General features: G+C 31.1%; 3 protein-coding genes and 1 pseudogene across 3 annotated transcripts; 1 reads left to right on the plus strand and 3 right to left on the minus strand.

Moving 5' to 3' along the window:
- Positions 1 to 808: 808 nt before the first annotated feature.
- Positions 809 to 5,028, minus strand: LOC114377686 (probable arabinosyltransferase ARAD1). The gene is made up of 9 exons (XM_028336320.1): positions 4,477 to 5,028; positions 4,224 to 4,397; positions 3,869 to 4,026; positions 3,634 to 3,781; positions 3,049 to 3,164; positions 2,828 to 2,966; positions 1,931 to 2,041; positions 1,617 to 1,685; positions 809 to 1,197 (listed from the first exon to the last, which is right to left on the minus strand). Exons 1-9 carry the CDS (start codon positions 4,936 to 4,938, stop codon positions 1,066 to 1,068), a joined length of 1,509 nt encoding a protein of 502 aa, XP_028192121.1. The 5' UTR covers positions 4,939 to 5,028; the 3' UTR covers positions 809 to 1,065.
- Positions 5,029 to 5,639: 611 nt separating this feature from the next.
- Positions 5,640 to 8,195, minus strand: LOC114375989 (annotated as a pseudogene).
- Positions 8,196 to 10,662: 2,467 nt separating this feature from the next.
- Positions 10,663 to 14,000, minus strand: LOC114374454 (geraniol 8-hydroxylase-like). Its single transcript, XM_028332093.1, has 3 exons — positions 13,902 to 14,000; positions 11,829 to 12,735; positions 10,663 to 11,568 (listed from the first exon to the last, which is right to left on the minus strand). The coding sequence occupies exons 2-3, from the start codon at positions 12,720 to 12,722 to the stop codon at positions 10,939 to 10,941; spliced, it is 1,524 nt and encodes a 507-aa protein (XP_028187894.1). The 5' UTR covers positions 12,723 to 12,735; positions 13,902 to 14,000; the 3' UTR covers positions 10,663 to 10,938.
- An 8,008-nt stretch (positions 14,001 to 22,008) lies between these two features.
- Positions 22,009 to 23,809, plus strand: LOC114375095 (transcription factor MYB53-like). Its single transcript, XM_028332843.1, has 4 exons — positions 22,009 to 22,106; positions 22,210 to 22,500; positions 22,674 to 23,411; positions 23,560 to 23,809. Exons 2-4 carry the CDS (start codon positions 22,226 to 22,228, stop codon positions 23,567 to 23,569), a joined length of 1,023 nt encoding a protein of 340 aa, XP_028188644.1. The 5' UTR covers positions 22,009 to 22,106; positions 22,210 to 22,225; the 3' UTR covers positions 23,570 to 23,809.
- The last annotated feature ends 1,192 nt before the right edge of the window (positions 23,810 to 25,001 follow it).

Below are 25,001 nucleotides of genomic sequence, written 5' to 3' on the forward strand. Positions count from 1 at the left end.
ATTATTAATTTGATCATTTTATCGCAATCATTATAAATTTTTTTCAAATTATAATAATTAGTTATAATGGTCGAATATATTTGTGACACTTTTTATATTTTTGAAGACTAAATTTTATATTTTCATCACGTATTTGTCAGCGGAGTGAGAAATTGAAAAGTCAGACAAATATTATAAAGATACTACGTTGACAATCATTTCAAGACAAATTTATCTATCTGCATCACATAAACTATTTTATTAACAGTGAATGGAATGAAGTTAACGGCCAAATATATTTGTCACACTTTTTACACTTTCAGGAACTAAATTTTATATTTTTATCTTTCAGGAACGCATTTATCCGCAAATTACACATTTATGAACAAAAATGACTATTTACCCTTAAATTAAATATATAAAGAGAGAACCAAATTGAAACTTCAAATTTGAATCAGTAGCAACATCAAATTTAATTAGACGAAAAGGACTTGATTCAGAATTTTTTTTTTATAAAAAAAAACAGAACCTAATTAAACTTTTCAAAAATGAAGAGACCTAATTGAATATTCTAAAATAATCAAGGGGCCATTTTAATAGTTATGCCTCATATTCGCCAAACTATTCCCACTAGGCTTCCCCAGAAAGTCTCCAAATACTTAAGAGAAAAATTAAAAAAAAAATGTGAAATAAAAAGCACTAAAAATGGATAAGGAAAAAAATAGTTACAAAAAATATTGTAATGCGTACATAAAAATAATATAACTCTAAGCCTCACACTCACCTCTGAGCCAAAAATTCGGATAAATAATAGTTGTGATTAAATTAATTTTTCCTAAATGAAAATAAAATGATTAGACTTTTTCCTTGTAAAATCTGGTTTTCCGTCATTTTATCTTACAGTAACCCAGCATGGCCTCGGTCACAAAGGACAACATATATGGGCAATTATGATATTTGATTGCCATTAGCTTTCACACAAGGCTGATCATCCTACAGACATTTAAATTATTTTTCCCGTCGAGTAGTAGTGATGTTTTACAACAAACTAGCCCACCAAACAATACTAAAATAAAACAAAATGATTTAAGAAATTATTGAAGCAGTATTAGTGATGTTACCAGACCTGCATTCACAAGTACACTGACTTCTTGATCCTTCCACTACACGTTGTGATCTTCTGGTGTGAAGCTTGATGTTCACCACCTTGCCAGCCATCTGTAGCACCATAACATCCAGAAAACAATAACCATGATTCCTTTAAAAAACACCCAAAAAAAGGTCAAGGAAACATCACAAAATATAAGATGCCTACTGAACCATCTTCAAAATAGTTAAGAAATGTCAAGAGAATAAAAAAAAAATGATAGTAGAATGGAAATTTCTACGATTCCCCAACAGGTATTTCTGATGGTTTCCAACATGATAGCATCAATGTTTTAAGGAATCATTTAGAAATATTATCCAATTAAAATCTACAGTAACCCAAGTAAATCAAAATCAGAACAACTAACTGCTAGGCTAGGCTAACAAGAAACCACTCAATGGACAAGCTTTAAAAGTTCATTATGTGAACAAAGTGTCTACAGAGAATATTAAGAACAGAAACTTAAATAGCAAAACAAACAGTAACAAACCATTTTCCAAACCAAGTCTTCAGGACCTAATGGTTGAGCAGGACTAGAATACAAGAAATGCCTTGAGTACTGAAAAGAAAAAAGAAAACATTAAACACCACACAAGCAAGCAAGGCAATGCACAAATCAATGGAAGAAACTGAAAATAACCAAGTTAATTATTGCTACAAACATTTTCACAGGGCACAATATTTTTCAGTTTGGCATTATGCATCAGTAGAAAGTTCTAGCAAGATTGACCTCAAAAGAATCAAATAACACAAGGGGGCGGAGGGCAGAAGTGAATTAAATTCTACATGATACTGATTACAAACCTTGACAAGATTTTGTTGCATTGCTTTGATATGAGCAGGTCTAATGCCTTTTAAATATTTCAAAAGCCAACCTGGCTTTACAGCATCAATAGAAGAAATGAACACCGCTATCTGCATTTATGGCAAAAAGTAAATAGTAACTTCCCATTAAAAAATAGAAATTAACAATTCATAAAGCTCTGACTTATCAGATAACCATATAGAAGATTAGACAGTGCAATTTTGGTCACTGGGTCTATTCTACCTTAAGAGTGTTTATTTTAAGGTTATGGTAATAACAAGAGACCCAAATTCTGCAGCAGTGTGCAGTCCATGTTGTTCTTTGGTGCATTTGGTTGAAATTGAATGCATGTATCTTGGTCTCCCTGCACTAAAATCTTAGGGATAGGAGTATGCTTTCAGTTTCTCTTTGATGTTATGCCCATGGGCCATGGCTATACCATGATTATTGCCATGGATAGGACTAGATAGCCCTGCTGATTTTTTTGGGTTCCTGCTTTCTTTTGCATTTTTTTTTAAATAGTTGAGGAAAAAATCTCCAGTAAAAATTCTTTTTCTATTTATTTTCAGAAAAGTCATTAAGACAAACAAACTAAGCTAATGGCATGATCATGTCCTACTATCACTTAATTTGTTCCTCTCTAAGTACACAAAAAAGTCAATATTAATCATCTGAGATAGTAAGTATGATGTAAAAAGGCATAAGGCAATATATACTCCTGTAAAGATTTATAAACCAACAGATAATCCAATAGCAACTTGCCCACACTGTCCACACCAAAATAAAACCATCCAAAGCTAGTGAATTATTTTCACCACTATTTTATTGCAATTATACCATTAACTCTCAATATTGTTCTTAATGTAATCAGTTACATGATATAAATGCAAGCACACCTTCCTGTAATCAAGTATTCCTTCGAAAGGAAGCTCCAGCTCATCACTTATTATAACTGGAATGCATCCACTGACAATAGCATCAAATAATCTAGCAGAGGAAGGAGTGTCACCAGCTGGGCTTAAGCAAAATAGAGACCTGTTGATGAGCAAAGCAAGCAAATAAATACAACAAAATAAGTAACCAGTGTACATTAGTTCAAGTGCTGAACTTATATTACTTGCGCATGCCCCTTTGAGCAGCTTCTTTTCCCCCATCTCCAGCTGTTCCCTCCTCTATAACCACACCATCAACCCCACTTAATTCAGCTCCAAGTTTAGAGCGTATCTTCCCTCCCTGAAATGGGAAGATAAAAAAAAGGCAACTAAACTCAGAATAATAGATAATGCAGATGACAAAAAAAAATGAGAATGCCACATACACACGTAGGGCAAAACAAGATGAGACTTCTGTCCAGAAACTATAAGATCAGACAACCAAACAATAAAAAGCCAATAGCCAGTCACGGTTCTACCCCAAATGCCATAAGGCCTTCCTTATATATATAATTAATGAGTTCAACAAAAGTATTCTGATTTTAGTTGCATAAGTCAGTTCTAACTCCTAAGGGATGATGTTGGCAAAGCCCAGAAAAATGCACTACTAAATAGATGCTCTCCACTGTTGACAATAGTAGCAACTCCAACATGAGATTGAACAGAAAAGTTGATAAAAAGAAATAATATTCATTGATTTCAAGTAACATCATATGCAGATAGAACTTTCAAAGCTTCCACCTGCCAGTCAATCAAGTAATAATGCTTACCGCATTTCTCTTGAGCCGGCCCCGAAAGAAAAGTAGTGTGCTTCTCTTTGGATTCGTCTCAGATAAACACTTGGCATCACATAAATCAACATTGGGAACATAAGGGAGAATCAGGTCTTTCTCCAGATAAACCTGTCCTGGCTTGTACCTGAAAGATGAAAAAGACCGACCAGTCATGCCAATTCCAACAAATAATAGCATTGCATTGCATTCACAAAGTTAGAAGAAAACTAACCAGTTTCCTGTGGAATCCATATCAGGCAGGAGCCATATTGCATTCTTCACGTATCTACGAACAGACTTGAAAGACCAGGGATGATGCACGGGGAGTATGTGATCTCTGCCACCAGAGCGCTTCCATGCAGGTTGATCAGTGATCCACTTCAAAGCTTCCTACACCCACAACAACATAAGGCATAAGCATAATTATTCACATCACATTACAGCAGTCATTGAAAAAAGCAAGGTTAAAAGTGTTGTTAATAAATAATTAATTAAAGAACAAAGCCTCAATTTGATCCAATTCCCACTGTAATAGTTAATTTAGAAGTAGAAGCAAAGAACAGAGAGCGTTAGAAGAGCACTCACACCCTATAAAGGGCCTTGCATTGTTGTTTTTCCATGAGGAAGAAGCTGATAGTGGTGAAGAAGGGTATGTAGAACAAGTCAGCCTCCTCCTGTCGGTGAACCCTAACGACACTGGTCAAGAGCCTTTCCGATTGGGGAGCAATGAGATCCGCCCAGAGCCAGTAATCAATGGAATGCTGAATTCGCAATTTTCACAGATCAATACAATACAATAAACAAACGACTACAAGAGGAGAATTGAAGGAAGGAACCTACCTGTTCGATGAGACGGTGAACGGGACTTCCATTAGAGGTGAGATTGGAGGTGTCTCGGTAGGTGTTTTTGAAGAGCCAGAGCAAATCGTGGGTGAATTTTGGGGGCATGTCGTAGACGTAAACCCTAAGGGGAAGGGACACCGGGTAGTAAGGATCCGAGAGGAGCCTGTCCATCTCGGAGTGAAAAACGGCGTCGTCGAGCTTCTTCGTCATGTCGTCGTTTTGGGGTTCGTCGCGGGGCGCTGTGTCGTCGTCTTTGAGGGACGTTTGAGCGTGGGCGAGGAGGAAGTGGTCGAGGGAGGCCAAGAACGAGGTTTCGGCATCGGAAACGTGGAAATGCTGCGTGGGAGAAGGGGTGCGGAGAGGAGAGAGAGAGAAGAGGAATAGGAGGAGAGAGAAAGCGAGGAGGAAGAGAAAGATGGTCATTCGCGAATTGGATCGCGGGTTGTTCTTTCCGGCCATTCTGAATCAACCACAACTTCCACTGCCCAGAACAAAAATGGCCCCAATAATTATCTTACCATCTTCGTAAATGGGTCGCTAAAGGGAAAAATAAAATGAAAATTAAGAGGTAGAGTTGTATTTATTAAAAAAATTCACTAAATCTTTTAAATTTTAAAAAACTTGAGCATCGTTAATGTGACGACAAGCATGGTAAAATTACTAAAATATCAAGACAAATACTAATAGGTTTTATTAGAATATTAATTAAAAAATTAAAAAAAATAATTTATTAAAATGTGTAAAATTATTTTAATCAAAGAATACTGACGGACAAGATTCATAGTTAATTATAATCCAATTATTAGAAAATCATTTTTCTCAATTTATGATTTATTTTCAATTTTTCAATTTGGTTTTACTTCTTCTATTTTAAATATAAAAAAAAACATATGAAACATTACTTTTTGTTTACTTCAATTTTGTCCCAAATAAATCATTAATGTGACACAGTCAGTCTTGAATAAGAAATAAAGAATAAGAATAATTTAATATAATATAATTGTTCTACTCGTTAAAATATTTATTATTTTTCTTAATCCTTATAAAAAAGCCAAAAAAAATAACAAAAACATTTATATGGTATATTCAAATCAAATAGTGGTGTTGCTACTCAATTTGAACGTGATTCACTCCAATAAAGAATGATTAGTTTTTAAACCAAAAAAGTTAAAACATATGTTCCAGGACTAATTCGTAGACGTGTTAATGTTCTCTCAGATTTTTCACATTGCAGTAATGGAAAGTGGTATCAGAACGAATTTTAATATATATAATCAACATATAGAAATGAAAGCAGAGCAAGCCATCGAGTCAAAGACATGTACCGTCCTAACTAATATATATTCAGGCATTGCAGTGACAATTTAGAAGGAGTTAAGGTCATCTTTTGATGATGATTGTGGGTTCTTTGGATGTTGTCCCCCATCAAATGCATCATCATCCCTATCCTTTTTTCCAAAAATCATCTCATCAAGATCATCCAACATGTCATATGGACTCTATTTCTTGAACATGCAACAGGCTTTCTAATCAGCTAGCCTTCCTCTTTGGTAAAACGGGGTGACTCATCATGCTCAATAGCAACATCTACCATAACTCTGTTCAGGTTCAGGTTCAAGTGGAACAACAACTGTAGGCTGCTTCTTCTTCCGCTCTTCTTAATCTCATCATTAACATTCAAGGCCTAGAAAAGCACTGCTTCATTATCCCAGTCTCAACGATTCTATGGACATCAGGGATTGACGACTCTGACACAGAAGTTTACCATTAAACAAAAGGATGTGCATACAACAACATCATACCTAATAGAAACAGCATGGTATCGTGAATATAGAGCAGAAATTGATATGCAGCAGCTATATATATGTTATATATTGGCATGGCTAAAACTAACAAATGAAATTGTATCCATAAACTGAATATTTTGGCACAAAATTTATCGATGGATGTCAACTCAAATGAGAGCAACCAAAAAGGAAGCATGCAGTAGAACACAACAAAAAGTAAAATACCTTTAACACATCCTGCTGCGTTGAAGAAGACAGAAAGAAGCTCAATGCTATTTCTGGCGACATCAAAAGTTTCCTTTATTTGTTCAGACGTAAAACTTTGCACATGAATATCATCATGCTGCATAAGATGTGCAAGACTGACATCAGCCTGTGGAGTAGTGGCAGAGCGAGGAGGAGTAACAGACGTAAAACTTTGCCCATGAATATCAAATTGAATATATAAGATTTGCAAAACTGACATCAGCTGAAGCAGTAGCAGAACGAGGAGTAAACACGGGAGCCAAGCTTTCGTTGTCACGGCTAGGGAATCCAATACCCCTTGATTTCAAACTCTGAACCAGAAAGGTTTAGAATTTACATATATAAAAACCATTCATGAGACTTCAATTAACAGCTTTATTTTGCGTGAGAGCTGGTTCATAACAGTATTTATGACGAAGTAATCTATGCAACGATCATGGTTTGGTTGCCTCAGTTCTTGTACACTCCTAACAGCTTAATTAAATTTTAAGGTAGAGTTGATTCATGACAAAAAAGTGATACACAAGTTCGAAAGCAAAAGTATCAAACTAAGATGTTTGTTTTACGAAATTTTATTGGAATCGCAAGAATATGAAAATGAGAATATGTTTTCCTATGTTTATTAAAAGGTAATCAAAAAATATTTTTAGGTATAACTTATTCTTAGAAATTCATATTGCACATGATTTTTCATCTTTTTATATTTTGATGAGAATGTTTAAAATAATTTTTCACTTTCTTTTATCTTCTTAATCAGGCTTATTTATTTTATTTTTTAAAATTAAATTAAATTTAAAAGTATTTCCATAAATTAAAAATATACCAAACATGTTTTGATGAGAATAATAACATTTTCCAGAATACTATTCCTTGAAATATAAAGAAAGGCCCCTTAATATAATTGTTAATTAACAAGATCAGGAATTCAATTAATTAAGGTGATTTAATTTTATTAACAGCTAATTTATCAAATTCCTAAATAAAACTATATACATCTACAAAGTATTTTGGCATCCGATTAATTATTGGCTGAAATGGTCCAAACAAATCTTTTGACTTCACACTATAAGCATATTTTGCTGTCTTATTTAACTGACAAGCATTGAAAGTTGTAAAAGTACCTTGTAAGTTTCTGCATACACAGGCAGATAGCGAAGCTCAATGGTTGACTCTCCCCATGCCTGAATCATCATCAAAGCCTTATTCCGATTATTAACAATAGTCTGAGGGTCATCAATGAGCTTGATAATCTAATCAAGGACTCTCTCAGTTGCCACCTCCAAGAAAGCCTTGTCACAATTCTTGACCAATGATTCAAGCAAAACAAAAGCCAGGTACTGAACTCTAGGAGGACTCTTGGCCACGACCCGTTTCTTAATTACACGTACCAATTCGGCGGTGTTAAGTTGATCAGCATTTATGAAGTCACAGATATGAAGAATTCCAGCCCATTCAGGCTCATGAAGGGCCTCAGAGGTAGCTTCCCCAACGAGTTTATCAGCATGCCTTGAATCCTCCTGCTGATAAAACTCCTTCACCTTGAACTCATGCCAGCGCTCATCTTCCGACCCACCTCAACCCCACCAATTTTCAGACGCTCCCCCAAAGCGTTGACTTTTCCCATCAAATTTTCACTCATATTTTTCCTTAATTACTCAGTTTGACCCCACGAATGGCCTCAAAATCTGCAGAAACAAAACAGAACTTAATTTACAATAAATATATATATATATAGACATAGACCCCCTTATGCAACAACAAAAATATATATGATTGTTGGAAATTAAATGGGATCCTTGAAAATCAAGTTACATATATCAAGACAAATTTAACAAATTACATTGACCCATTAAAACAAAATTTAAGAAAAATAAAAAATTTAATTTTACGTAATTAATTCTAAAATAAATATTTTATTTTATAAAATAAAATCATACAAGTAATATATATTTATAAATTTTAAATTATAAAACAAATATTTACTTAACATTAATTTCCCTTATCACTGAAAAATTAGAGCACTTGAAGTTGAAGTGGATTGCCATCTAATGGCCTCATGTCATGGCAAATAAAATACAGATAATACACAGACAAACCTTTGCATTTCAATATATTGGATTTTTCCCGGAAAGGTAAGAAATTCTCTCAAATCTTGCTCGGTTGCACTTGAAGAGATGTTGCTGACTTTCACCGATATCTGTTAATTAAACAGAGAAAAAAAAAAGACAAATATATTAGCAATTTCTATTGTCAAAAAATGTATTTTCTTGATGTTCATATACCACCACATCATGATTGAAACTTGAAAGTTAAGAAATGTGTACAGTGGCTCTTGTATCCTCTTCGTTTCTTCGTAGATTTTCCTAACTTATACCGTTTACATCGATCACAATTACATTTCTATTATTGAAGTACGCATGTTTTGTTTCAAAAAAACATTTTTTGTTTTGGTATTTTAATTTCACGAATAATTATAAAAATGTCAAGCTCTTCTCACGTTTTCTGATTTCAAAGATTTATGGAGGAAATTATGAAAAGAACAAATACCACACAGGCCTCATCTTGTTTTCAGTTTTCTATTTTCTGCTCTCAAATTAATTAATATGCTTCACGAACAACAAAATATAAATATATGAGAATGACAACTATGTCCAATTTTACCGTTTATATAATCAATTGAATGAGAATTCCCACAAAAAAAGAGTCGCGCAAAACTCAGACAGAAATCGAAAACCTCATTCAAAATGTTAGAATTTAAAAACAAAAAAAAGGACATGAATTTTTATAAGCTAACATAAATTATATTGATTAGAAATCCATACCAGATCCACCATATATAAGAACTCCAAAACATGGAATCATCTACCTTACAACAAGATGTCCTTAAATACGTTTTTCTTAATTATAAATAAAATCATGATCATCGAAGAAGGTGCAACTAACCGCCATTATATCTGGTTCTTTGAAGCCTATGCCAGAGATCAATCTTTCCCTAGAGAAGAAGTGGTTTGAAGTTTTGCTAACGGAATTAATAATGGTTATTTACGTAAGAGTGAATCTTTTTTCGGTTTTCCATTTCCTCCTTTTGATGATCGAATCTATTTATTAATCTAAGTCATATAAATTAAGGTTGAAATGATGTGAGATAAGCGTATCAACAATATTGTACTCTCTAAAGTTGCCAAATAAGTTGTTTCGAATTTGTTTCCTCTTGCCAACCAGCTGTGGCGGATACACGTGAACCCGTGCTTAAAAAATAACTAAAAATAGATATGTTGATTATGAATAAGTTCAGGAGAGTTTATAATGGTCTATGCTTATATTTATTTTCAAATACAAAATTATTTCATTTGCACATGATTTGTTGGAGTAAAGAATGATTTTATTTTTAATTTTTTTAGATGTTTTAATTCTCAAAGTTTAAAATCATTAATGTACTTGTTGTCTCTTCTTTGAATTGTAATTACCTAGTGTTTTTTAATTTTCAACAAATTCTTGCTGGATGATTGCTAATTTTTTGTTTTATTGTGATGCCAAAGATTAATTGATACTAAAAATTAATATATATATATATATATACACACACGAGGTTAATATGCGATGATTAAATTCTCCTTAAGTGAACTCTTTACTAAAAATGAAAAATTAAAAAAAACATTACAAAGTAGTACAATATCTTGCAATCTAATTAACATAATCAAACTTAAAAATAGTACATATCTTGCAATTTTATGCTTATACTTCAGCCAGTGGGAGAAAAATTAATTATGTTAATTAAGAAAGTTAATTAATAATTTAATTACATCAATTTTAATTAAAAATTATTTTTTTCTGAATTCATTTTTCATTAAAGTTGATATCAATAATAAATAATAAAAAAGTGACTAGAATTAAAATCTCAATTAAATAAAAAAATATTTTAAAAATAATAGCATTAAATAAAATAAATTAGTTTTGATTTTCTTTCTTTATATATGAGACCAACGACAATACTAAACTGAGAAGAGACACTTAGGTAATTACTCTAACATCATGTAATTAATGTCTTTTAGATCTTTATGATGCGAAAGATCACAGTGCTTTGTTTGATTTGGATCTTTTTTCTCCTAAAATGTAATGAGACTATAAATCAATAGTACGTAACACCTAATAATGAACAAACCTTAGCTTAATTAATTACTTCAAACTAGCATGAATCTGCCAAGCTTTTAAAGCAAAGCATGAATCTGCCAAATTATTACAGTACTTGGGTTGGGGAGGTTTCGACACGATACGGCTGCTGTAGTAAACTAGCACTGCATTTAACAGTGTGCATGTGCATGTGCACATGCTACAGTTGCTATTATTATATACTACGTGTCTACGTCCTATATATACGCATACTACAGTTACTATTATTTTATTCATCAGTGTGCATGTGCATCATTCATGACACGATGACACCATGCACTTTCTCGGGAATGAGTATAACGGGTTGAGCCTTTGCTAAAGTTATCCCAAAGCTATCTTCCATGTTCATAACATCATCATCTTCAACAAGTTTCCAGTTAAAACAGTTTATTAGCGAACCCAACACCAAATACAACATCCTCATGGCCAACGGCAAGCCAAGACAAATCCGACGCCCAGCACCGAACGGGGTAAGCTCAAAGCTGTGACCTTTGACATCAATATCCTCCGAATCCATCAAGAACCTCTCCGGTGAAAACACGTTTGCATTATTTTTCCATATGCTTGAGTTTCTTCCAATAGCCCACACATTGACAAACACTTGTGCATCTTTTGGGATTGTGTAGCCACCACTGATTTCCACATCTGCATTGGCTTTCCTGGGAATCAAAAATGGGACTGCAGGGTGCAATCGAAAGGTTTCTTTGATCACTGCTTGCAAATAAGGAAGCCTACCAATATCTGATTCCTCCACCGCTTTTCCTCTGCCAATGGTTTCCTCCAGCTCTTGCTTTGCCTTTGACATTGCCTTTTCATTTTGGAGCAATTCTGCCATTGCCCATTCTACCGTAGATGTAATCGTATCCGTTCCCGCAACAAACAAAGTCTAGTGATTAAACCACAGCCATTAATTAATTAAACAAGAAGATTTCATATATGACGATATATAATCAAGTAATTGGTACCATTAGATTTATAATAAAAATAATTCTTAAATTTTAATTACCGAATTGTATATTCCAACTCTAGATCAGGAAGATTCATTTTTGTTCTAATGAACCAAAAGCTTAAAAAAATTGAAAATAGAATCTATTAAAAATGAATTAACAATTCAAGAGGAGTATATATATGTATATATGTACGTACCAGAGCTAAATGTTCAATTTTGGTTTGGTCCATCTCTTGGCAGTTGAGCAAGGTATTTAGCATGTCATTGTTGGTGTCATGGCCATGGTTGTTTTCTCTGAGCTTTAACCTCTGATGAATCAAAGCGCGAAAGGTGTCAATGATCTTGCCGGTATAAACAGTGGTGCGAGTCTTGATACCCTGCGGGTCCATGAATTTGAGTACAGGGAAGAAGTCAGCGAGGTTTGGTTTACCACTCTCTTCCATGATTTTGAGCACCAAATCCTTGAAATCTACAGCAGCAGCAGAAGAAGAAGAGTGGACCAAATCTAGAGAGAAAAAAGTGTTGGAAAGCAAATTCATGGAAGTGTTGAAAACTGCTTTTCCAACATCCACCGCTTCACCAGCTAGGCTGCTTCGGTGGATATCGTGGAGGAGTTGATGCAGTTTGCTGCGCCTGAGATCTTGGCTCGCATCAAGAGTCTTGTTGGAGAATAGATTAGCGATGCATATTTTTCTAAGGTCTCTCCAGAGAGGTGAAACGGGCAAGAAGGTAATGCTGTGGTTGTGGTGGTTGTGAACCTGCACGGCCTGTGGAATGACACGGTTTGACGACAAGGAGTGGTCGTGGGTTAGGAGCACCTCTTTGGCCATGTCGGCGGAAGAGACCACTATGGTGGTTACTTGGCCGAACTTGAGAGTCATGATTGGGCCGTGAGTCTCGGCGAGTTTGGCCAGAGATTGGTGGGGCTTTTTGCCCAGTGCAAGAAGGTTTCCGATTATGGGAAGAGGGAAAGGGCCTGGTGGGAGTTTGGAACCTGCTCTACTCGATGAAACCACCCAGATCCAGTGTGCGCCAAGTGTTGCTAAAGTTAACACAAAGAGGACCATGCAACTTAGAAACAACTCCATCATCTCTCTCTGCTTCCTACACACCAACCACAATAATGCAGGAAAACCCTTTAGTCATCTATTCCTCCTTTATACCACTACCCGTAGACAAGGCAATTTTGAAAATTTTATTTATTTTATGGGATAATAAAGTTTTTTTTTTTAAAAAAAATTTAACTTAATTATATATATTCAAGACTCAATTTAAAATCATTGTTTAAGCTCAAATAATTTTCCATTAATTAAATCATGCACAATTTATTAACATTGTTTATACTAATTACAAGCATATTTTTTTAAATTTGAGGGGTTAAAATGTTTTATATTTTAAAATTAGAGAGCTAAAAATAATTTATTTTAAATTTTAAAGACTAAAAATGTAATTAAGTGTTTATTTTTTATTTTGTAGGTTCTGAAATAGAATGTAAGTTTATCATTTTTTTATAGTAATGTAAGTTTATCATTATTCATTATTCTTTTGTGTATTTTATTAAAGAACTAATAAAGATATTTCTTGCCTGATTTCGTAAATTGTTCCTATTGTGTAGCAATTATCCTTTTCTTTATTTTATTAAAGAACCAATATAAAAAAAAATCCTCCCATGATTTCTTATAATTTCGTAAACCGTTCCTGTAAGCTAAAGGTTGTTCTAAAATTTATCATGTACAGATGTACTGATTATGACAATCCTTATCTTTAGGTTTTTTTTTTTACTAAAATGAGACAATTTTTTGAAAAAAAAATGAAAATCGATACTTTTTTAAAACACTACAGAAGTATGAATAAGTATGTTTTAAAACATGACTTAGAGAAGTGTTTTAGACTTTAGTTTCAGAAATTTTATTAATAAAAATCATGTTTTGTGAACCAACTTATATATATATATGGAAGTCGCTGATTGGTGTAGGACTTGTCTATTTTTTTAATAATTTCTGGTGATTATAGACGAGTTTTTTGTTTGAAGGACACAAGGGAATCAAACTTTTATTATTTAAATGACAAGTGGCAAAAATCATTTCAGCACCTGGCATTTGCAGGATAAAATATGAAATTGCATGGGCAGAGAGGGATGCAGCAGGGGCAAAGGGGGGCTTATTGTTCATTTGGTAACAGCAAAACACGGGAAGGAAAATGATAAAAATAAAAAATAAACAGTTGAAATGCACAGGAACGAGATGGAGAAGAACAAAAATAATACATACCGAAAGAGGGGAAGGGAGGAAGCCGGGGGGTCGCGCAGAGGAGGGGAAGGGTATGAAGAAGTGCGAAAGTGAGGAAATGTCTAAGGGCGTCGGTGCATGGGTGGACCAAAAGAAAAGAAGAAAAGTCCAAAAATGGGAACTTTTACTATAATTTTTTTTATTTTATTATTTGTGTGGATTTCAAATTATTATAAAAAAAATATCTAAACCTAACATGTGTCAAGTCTAACGTTACACGTCATATCACTTCTAACTTTTTAATATTTTTTAAATTAAGTCATAAAAATTTTAACTATTTCAGTTTAATTTTTTTATGACTTTCAAAATTGTATATGTCTCTTTTTTTAACTTATATCTTTGAAATCGTAATTTTTTTTAACTTATTACTTTGAAGTGTAAGTTTTGTTTTACCTTTAAAGTTTTTTCTTTTAAAATTTTTTCTTTTTTTGTTTTGCTTTCATTTTTTTTTTTAAAATTATAAACAATTTTATTTATTTAATTATTAAATAAATATAATATATTTTTTATTTTTTATATTTTATATTTTTTTAATTTTTATTATTCATTTTATATATTTTATGTATTATGATATTTTTAATTTAACAATTATTTTTATTACTAAATTATTAAATGTTGTTAATAGTAAAAAATTTTATACAAAATAAATAATATTATTTTATAAAGTATAATTCAATATTAGTAACAAAACATTTTAGTATTTATTTTAAAATTTTAGTTTCTTAAAATTTAAGTATTTAAAATAAAACAAATATTTAAAAAAAATATTAAATAACATTATGTTAGTTTTTTATTTCATTTACAAAACAAATGAATTCAATAACATTATTAAAAAATTATCTAAATTTTAAATATATGAAATATATTAAATAAAATAATATTTAAAAATAAAATTATATTCAAATAATTAAATAAATAAATGAAAATTTCTAAAAGAAAAAACTTTAATCATAAAAAAAAACTTACAACTTAAAAAAAAACTTAAAACTCCATATTAAAAATTTTGAAGTCATAAATAAATAAAAAAATTAAACTGAAGTTGTAAAAATTAAAAAAAAAAAGAAGAATAATAAATTGTATACAACTTATTCTATTTTCGATAATAATTTGAAATCAATTCCATAATGGAAAAATTGAAAAAAAAATTACAGTCATTTAGTAAAAGTGCCAAAAAAAATGAGAAGGTGAGCGTTACTAAAAATTATTTAAAATCTAAAATTTTAAATACTAGAGACATTTAATCCATGATATTATGAGATTCACTGGAAAGTCATCTAAAATTTTAATTTAGAATCTTCCACCAAAAATGCTTTAATGAAATTTGTTTTAGACTTTTGTTTCAGAAATTTTATTTATAAAAAAAATATAAAAATCATGTTTTGTGAACCGACTTATATATATATATATATTATTTTTTAACTTACAATATTGAAGTCGCTGATTGGTGTAGGACTTCTCTATTTTTTTTTTATAATTTCTGGTGATTATAGACGAGTTTTTTGTTTGAACGATACAAGGGAATCAAACTTTTATTGTTTAAATGCAACTGGCAAAAGTCATTTCACCACGCAAACCACGATTGATATTTGGCTTTTGCTTTTATTTTCTTGGTTTCGTAACCCTATTTTTCTCAATGAATTTGCTAGGCACTTGCTTATTGGGCCATTCCCTTCTTAATTGTATCGACATCATGAGCATGTTTGTTATAGGTTTACTGGCCCAAGCAGCAGATTGATTTATCAGCAGCATGATTGTAATTATATTTGTTAGCTATTGTTATAAGTGTTTTATATTTTTGTTATCTCTCATTCTCTTATTACAACAACTTTATCTTTAAGTAGTTACTGATTATTCATCAATAGAAGCATACATTAAGCTCTTTCTTCATTTGGTAGTTTCCCTTTGCTTTATTCGTGTGATCAATTCGAGTTGAACATTACTGACCTATATTTATTTCTTTTCCTTCCCAATATAGTTATTTCTTCTCGGGTGATCAAGTGGTATAATGGAGTGAACTTTGAGAAAAAGAGAATGTTGTTGGAGTGAAAGGAAGATCAGCAATGCATGCTCAACACTGCTTATCCGTTAAAACTGAATAAATCAATATGAGATAAATAACATCAAGCACCCAATACATAGACATGGATGATGTAAAGAGAGAAAAAAAATTGAAAATTAATTGACCGTAAAAATGATTATTTTTCTTCTATAAGTGGTTCATCCTCTTTATCATCATCAAGATTGCTATATTGTATATAGGGGAATGATTTAGGGAATGATTGGGAAGAACAGAGGTTAATTTATTTTTTTTCCTTTTGGTATTATCAAGGTTGATTTTGAAAGAAGAAAAAATTGTAGAAAAGGAGGATAATAGATAGATATAATAAGCCACTTTCACTTTTTGCAATTCAGCCCTCACAATTGGAGACACATCAATGTGCTACGTGGAAGCCATCATAACCATTTAATAGCCACATTAGCTACAACTTACTATTATAAGAAGAAAAACATATTTTTCATCATGTATAACAAGATTTCAATTAACTTTATCTTTTATTATGTTATTATCTCTGGAGATTATAATACTCATTTTTATTTTTAATACCAAATTTTGATAATTGACAAAAAAAATCAAATTCAAATAAAAAGGGTAAATTAAAAAAATATTTTTTTAGTTAAAATTAATTCAATTAAACGTGATTAACTAAAATTCTTATTTAACCTAAATCAGTTGTTTTTTTTTATTTAAGACTAGAGAAAATAACATCTATTAGAAATTTTGTTATATTCTTCATATAATATACCATATATCTTTAATTAAATGGCTCCATATATATTATTTCAATTTTAAACAACTCAATTAATTTTTTTCTAATAAGAAAATATAAACAAGTTGCTTAAATCCTCTCTCTCCAACATCCCATATTTTCTCTCTTACATGTAACACACTAATGCCAAGCAACCCAATATGAGCAATTCTTTCTTATTTTAATTAAACAATTCAAAATTACAGATAAGACACTAAAATATCATTTTTATTTTTAAGCAGCTAATGCAATGTAATTAAACAACTCCCATTAAAAATGTTCATAAGCCATGGACTCAATTGATTGACAAAATTCAGATTTAGGCACTCTTTTAAAATAAAAATATTAGGTTAAATTAATTTGTAGTTACTAGATTATTTGAATTTTTTAATTAGATTCATCAAACTTTTATTTGTTTTTTAATTGGTCCTTCTATCTAATTAATTGTCGTTACGAGAAATAAATTTACCACGAAACCTACTTAGTTTATGGATCCAGTATTATCACTTCTACAAGTTTTTGAATCCAATATTTTTAACAAGGTTTTTCAACCAATATATTTTGTTATCTTTATATATAGGTCCATTCAATTCAAGTATTCTTTCACAAGTCTTTTTAGACAATTGATTCAAATAATTATTTTTTTTTAACAAAAGTAAAGAAGAATAACCCAGTTAAAAAAACAAATATAAATTCAAGGATTCAATGAGAAGAAAAATTAAAAAAACTTAATTAAAAAATATTAAACAATTTAAGAATCTACGGATTAATTTAACGTAAATATCATTCAAGAGCCTAACTTGAAATTGTCTCTTGATTTGACTATTTACTCTAGGTAAATCATTTCCTTAAACAAATTATTTCTTTTACCAACTCTTACAATGATATTAAATGGTTATGATACCCAACTGTGTGGGACAAGATTTTCTTGTGCTAATAAGTTGAACAACTAAACAGCGACCAATCTCTTCTACTAATCCAGTTAACAGATTAAAGTATTTACTTTTCCTAACGAAAAAATATAACGTATTTTTAATTCAACGAAATTAGTCTATATGTGGCAAACGCGTACAAAGGGAGCAAGTATACATGAAGTCTCAAGGAAAATAAAGTTAAACAAGTAGCAGATCTTGTTATTTTGTTGCTGTCAAGTTTTTCCATTTAGACGAGATCTTTTAGAAAAACGGATTCGCATTGGCTAATTAGTTATTTGAATTAGATAAAATATTATTAAACATGCAAAACGAAAACTAGATATGGCTTGTAAACTTGGATAATGAGGTAACGCTCGGAGAAAATCCCCGGCAAGGTCTACCATCCTTTTAACCCCCCAAATTGACTATTGTATATCCATGATGTCACTTCTCTAATGGTGAGATATCATAAAACACTGTGTAATGTATCTAGAAGTAGAAGCTAGGAATATGCATGAGATGCAATTAATATTCTTCGGAATTAGAGGGAAGTGCTCTAACATATTATTTCGCTATTAATTTGCATGCACTATAAAGACAAATTAATAGAATAGGTACGTACACATTTTAAGCAAGATTTGTTCAGTTTTATTTTTGAGTTTATTTCTTCTTATCTTCTAAAAGGATATAACATAGTTTTATAAAAGCAAATTATGCGATACCCTCAGTCCCACACGATGTATATATCCAGCCATTTCCTTTTTCGATCGGGATTAAGATTTACTAAGCATTTTTACTTAGATATGCTAATTAATTATTATTTTTTATATAAGTTGTTGAATTGTTAATAATGTTGACAATTCACAGAAGGCAGTGATATATGTCATCTGGATGCTCCTTATATAAAAACTATGATCCAACTAAATATCATGTGCATGAGATATTGTACTTGATTCTTTAGTTGCTTCCTCTCATTATTTATCATTAATTGTTTCCCCACAGGGAGTATCATATGCATCTGGTTCAATGCTCCAAAACCGGATGCAATTATTAAATCCCTTTGTTTGGTAAAAGGAAGATGACCTGTTGCAATGGAAGCACTCAAGATTAGTTGGAGATTTCGTTGTATATAAATTATGATTTCAATATAAAAAATACAATGGTGCCAAAATTTCTGTTGCATCAGGATTTTGATGATTCAGACTTTTTTTTTGGTTGTTGTTGAAAAGCTTGATGATATTCAGACTTATACATGATTGAGAAAAATTTTGGTAATACAGATGTAAAGACGACGGTTTAGACCAATGGGTAGAGTATGAGATCGGGAATTTGATCGAATATTAAACATCAAATTAAGTATAGATGGTATTGTACGTAGTTAATATATATAATATATTGTGCGTAGAATTCAAGAGATGTTTTAAGTTCACTAAACACTTAAAAAGTACTTACAAGATGTTCATTAATAAAAACATATCTCAAGATTCCTTGAACACTTAAAAAAAATACATGTAAATAGCCCACTAATAAAATCATCACAATTAACAATGGGATTTGAACTTATGTGCTTATTGATGATATACATGGATACATTCTTATGACCAACTTTTGTTAGCGTCAATATAATACTTCTACCTTTACGAATTGTTGTGAATGAATAATGAATTGCAATTGGGGACGCTATACGGCATTCTTAAGTTATTTTTAATTTATTTTTTATTAGTGAGTTATTGTTTTATTCTCACACTCACCTAATCTTAGAAAGGTTGAGGGTTCGTCAATTAATTAATTTAAAACTAAGAGATCGGTTAGACAAAAGAAAGTACTAGCATTTTACCATTTCTTTTCATTTACATAATATACGCATAATCCTTTTCTAAATAGCTAGGAGTTGACCGTGACTGCTTTGTCATGATTGTTTGCATATGAAAATGGTGGTGGAATATGAACATACATAAGCAACCATTCACTTGCACGTACCTAATAAGATTGAATAAGAAGCAGTCGCATCTAGCATTTGCTAGCTTCTCTTTGGCTAAATTTCATCGATCCAAAGCAGGCACTTTCAATTTTCATTTTGCAATCTTGTTCAAAATGTCTCTATATATGTACATGGAAATTATTGGGTAAGTAGGGATGAATGTGCGTCCCGTTATATACAAAAGAAGTTAGTCTTAATCATTTTTTTTATTCATAGTAATGAAACATGGTACTTCCGCATTTACAATACTCACATATTTTATTTAAAATTGAACTAAATTTCCTTAATTAATCTTAATCATATAATTACACAAAGATAATTAAGATTACTTAATTAATTTTTAATTTTATCATTTATTTAAATTATATGTGGTTAGAACACTTTGGTTAATATTATAAGAAATAAAAATTATAAATTTAAATCATACAATTATACTTGAATAATTAAGATTACAAGTTAGTTAGTGGTCGTAAGACCATTTAAAAAGCTTGGGCGTGTTTTTTAATTTGAATATTATCTAATATATGATAATCATCATAATTTTTTATTGATTGATAATATTATTTATTTTTTACTTTTTCAAAATTAATCTATTTCTTTTAAAGTCTAATAGATTATATTAGAGTTTAAACTTTAAAGTATGCATGCACTTAATTTCAGTATAGAGTTTTTATATACAATTAACCAAAAAAAAATTATTACTTTAATATATTTATTATAAGTATTAATAAAACTTATTATATATGATAATTTGTAATTTAATAACAATATAAATTTTTAATAGATTATCCTAAAACATTCTCATATACTTTTAGTATATAAACAACCTTTAGCTACCCATACATTAGAATTGAAGAACTAAGACATGGATCAAGGAGAAATTATTAAGTAATTAGATGTTCATAATTTTGATTAATGTTTTCGTGACATATATTTAAACTTTTCAATTCATAGCGAAAATTAATAACACTTAATTATATATCATATAAAATTAGTAAGAATTATAATTATTCTAAATCCCCTAATAATTTTTCGGTGAACATACTTTCACTATTATATACATGTATAAGATAAGTGCTTACACTCGTTTTAAAAAAAAAAGACAAGTGCTTACACTATTTAAAAATGTCTCATACTAATTATTTCGTAGATATAACCTTTTATCTTATGGAAATTAAAATTGTTGATATAAGTATTATGACTATATATATTTTAATAGTATAATTCATTATATTAACTAATAATTTCATCGGTATAAACTATTAATATATACTTGTATATAGTTAATATATCATATTGTTAATGTAGGTTCACAATATCAATAATAATGATTTAATTTCTTTTAAATAAATAAAAAATATCAACGTAAACAATCCTAAGGTTTATATTTTTGTTTTCGCAGTGATACGAAATTATGAATTGATTTGAATAAAAAAAAATGAATTAGTTAATCGTTAGGAATGCGTTAAGGCTTTGTTGGGGTCCCACAGAGGGACTATTTAGTTTTGCGTACATTGATTGAATTTGATTTGCATACAAGATGAACAGGACGATGTTATACATATATATAGTCCATATTTTGAGAGAGAGAGGGAGATTTCTTCTACACACGGGCCATGCAAAGTGAGCTTCAAACTTGCTAAGCAGATGCCACGTGGAAACCTACCCCTGTTGGTAGTTTAAGTTTGTTGCTGATGTCTTTGTTGCCCCCCATCTTAAGTACTCACATGGTGGCCATTGTTATACGTATGTATGTGCCTTGTTCTTGTTGGACAAGCCAAGGTTGCGTTGAAAATATGAAATTTTTTCCTTCATTTTCTTGGTTTATTCGCGCACTTTCTGTATATAATTAGCAATATGTCATGGAGGTGGAGTTAACGTTGACACTTGACGTGGCTACTTTCATGCTCGTCTATGTAAAACAGTAAAAGTATTTAGACATGAAAATTTAAGTAAAGATGACAAAACTAGAAAGGGAGAGAAGAAGCTATTAATGCACTTAATTTGTTTAGGCAACTAGCTTATACATGGTATAGATAGAAGATGATATTAGATATATGCACATATGCATACCTTATATATATGTTTTCCTAATTAACACATTCTCTATTTTTGAAAAATTAATAATATTTGCTATAATTATGAAACCTAATGCCTCTAGACTGGTAGTTGATAAATGAATCTTAATGAGTGTGGCTAATCATGTTTACGTCCACCCTTTGAAAATAAACATTATTAAGGAGTGTCTTTCAGGGTCGTTATCCTTATGTATAATACAGGACAAACTTGGAATTTTCTGTCATAGCATAGTAATTAAACAAGTATTGAATTAAGCATTGCTATATATTCCAAATATCGCCATGCTATATTGCTATATATTAACAACCGCCTCTCAGCCTCAGATAAATATCCAATTAACTTCCAACAGAGTTCCTTGCAAGTCTATATATACCCTCATTCTGCACTTCATAACACTCAATGGAAGGTATGAACTCTTTTGCTCTCTTTTAATTTGTTGTCATGTTATCTACACCATGAATCAAACTAATTCTTATAGTATTTAATTTCTAACATGCATGTTTATGCAGCTATATAGCGTGAGTGATGATGGGAAGAACACCATTTGCATGCAGTAGTGATGAAAATGGTTTGAAGAAGGGGCCTTGGACCCCAGAAGAGGATAGAATATTGGTGGATTACATTCAGAAACATGGGCATGGGAGTTGGAGAGCACTTCCAAAACTTGCAGGGTTGAACAGGTGTGGGAAGAGTTGCAGGCTAAGGTGGAGTAATTATTTGAGGCCTGATATCAAAAGAGGAAAATTCTCTGAGGAAGAACAGCAACTCATCATTAATTTACATTCAGTTCTTGGTAATAAGTAAGTTACTTACTATTCCTTCGATTGATTTCATTACTAAATGGAAAGCTTACTTAGAATGAAACATCTCCTCAGTTAGGCTTATATGTATGTACATGTTTTGTTAATATTTTTCATATATAATACTACATAATAATCAAAATCATTTTTGATTTATTTCCAATATATATTAGGTGGTCGGCTATAGCAGGTCATCTGCCAGGTAGAACTGATAATGAAATTAAGAATTTCTGGAACACTCATTTAAAGAAAAAGCTTCTGCAAATGGGGTTAGATCCAGTGACTCATCGTCCAAGATCAGATCACCTTAATCTTCTATCTAATCTCCAACAGTTACTGGCTGCTACAAACATTGTGAGTAATATTCTCACAAACACTTGGGACAGTACTCATAATGCTCTAAGGCTACAATCAGATGCCAAACTCCAATTGCTGCAGAACATACTTCAAGTTCCTACCTCAAACTTGGACCTACTCAATCCATTTGGACCATCAGATGGTTTTCTAAATGAAGTTTTGGGGTTGAATCAGTCTAATAAGCTCCAAAACCTTTATAATAATGGTAGTTCAACTGATGGTTTTCCTTCTCAGAATCAGCCAAATATCCAAAGCTTTGAAGCCCCTCATCAGCAGCAAACTCTACCCAATGGAGGAAGCATTAATAGGAGTAGCATGAAATCTGAAAAGCTTGATGCGCCATATTCTTCTTCAACAGCATTCGTTAATTCTCTTCCAAATCTAGTTTCAGCCTCACCTGAATATTGTTCCACTCATGTCATGCAAATGGAAAACAAGGTAAATCCAAATGAGTTCTCTGACCCTTCTTCCACTTCAACCAACAACTTTGAAATGTGGGGAGATTTCATGTATGAGGAAGTAAGCGATGCTTATTGGAAAGATCTCAAGATAGAGTAAGTAACCTTTATGATTATATTAATATTGCACTGTTTTTCTTTTTAGCTCATCCTATCCACTTGTGCTTATTTTGTTTCTCTTATAAATTCTATTTATTTATGGTACGACATATACTTATTTTTCTCTATCTATATATTTTTGCAGCCAAGAGTAGTGGACAGTCTCTTTTAAAGACAACGGCATTCGAGGTCTATCACTGCGATAATAATAGGAATTATCATTGATCTCTAGGATCAACACAGAATGTTTCATTTAGAAAAGTAGTTGGTTGGTTCATGTGCATTTGAAGATGGATTAAATCTTGGATTCAATCATTATATTTTGTATAGACGAACCATGCAACATGGAGATTGTAATTTATTTTACAGAATAAATAAAATCCTCTCTTATTCCTCCTCGTACATTAATTGCAGCACATAAGTCCAACTCACTCAATATATGAGTCTTCTTTCTTAAAATAATAGTATTATTTGTGATGTAAGCTAGAGTCTCTATACTTAGAATGGTTGAAAATAAAACAAATTGAGAAATAAGGGTGACCGATCGCGGTTTATGACGTAACCTCACATGAACTTTCTGTCAAAATTCAACTTATTTTAAAAAGATAGTTTTTTCACCAGTATTTAAAATGTTTCTTAAGACTATAAGTTATATTCAAAATAATAATAATATTTTTTCTGCCTTTTTGCTTTCTTTATCTCTTGTTACAATTTTTTTTAAAAAAATATACCAAAGCTAAACTTTGTAAAACCTAACCTACACTAACTCATTTTTCATCTTTAATGAGAATGATATGTGCTCTAGTTGTCTGTCTTATCTTTCCTCTTGAAATTAACACCTTAGAAACAAGAGTCAAAAGAGGGGAACAAATTAACAGAACAGCATGGAGACTTTGAAACATGAAGAATGGCAAAAAATGATTGAATACTAATTAAAGACGAATTGTTATGGAGACTAAGCTAACACAAAATACAAAACTGTGAAAACGACCCATTTAGTTTTGGAGCAGAAAGAGGTTTTAAAACATATAAAAGGAAGATAAATTAAAGTCAAACTTCTCAAAACCTTAACGAAAACGTTGCCCAAACACCGAGTTACTTATGCAATAATTCTGCTGACACTGAGACTTAGAAAGCAGCATGGAAAATCTTTCTTATAACTTGGTACCTTTTAATCTACCATTTGGCAAAAAGACGAGTTTTTGTTATCCGTTAGGTAAGACTATTTCTACTGATTTTGATCTAACAAACAAAGAAAAAAAAATCATGAATCGTATTACTTCCTCCATTTTACAATGGAAGGTTCACTAAAATTATATAAAGATTTTACATATTATTAATCAATTAAATATCATCTATATGACTCAATACTCATTATAAAAGCCATTAAACTATTATATAGACGATTTGTAATAATTCAATAACAATGAAAAAAAAGTTGTTTACATTATACATATATTATTTATTCTTATATAATTATTTGTTAGCAGATATAATTTGTTTTTCTTAAAACAGTATTAGTATTTAATTAATTAATTACAAATCTCATTATTGTAATGGAATATTATTATTATTATTATTATTATT

The sequence above is a fragment of the Glycine soja genome, chromosome 11, assembly GCF_004193775.1.
Source record: "Glycine soja cultivar W05 chromosome 11, ASM419377v2, whole genome shotgun sequence".
In the NCBI taxonomy this organism is placed as follows: Eukaryota; Viridiplantae; Streptophyta; class Magnoliopsida; order Fabales; family Fabaceae; genus Glycine; species Glycine soja.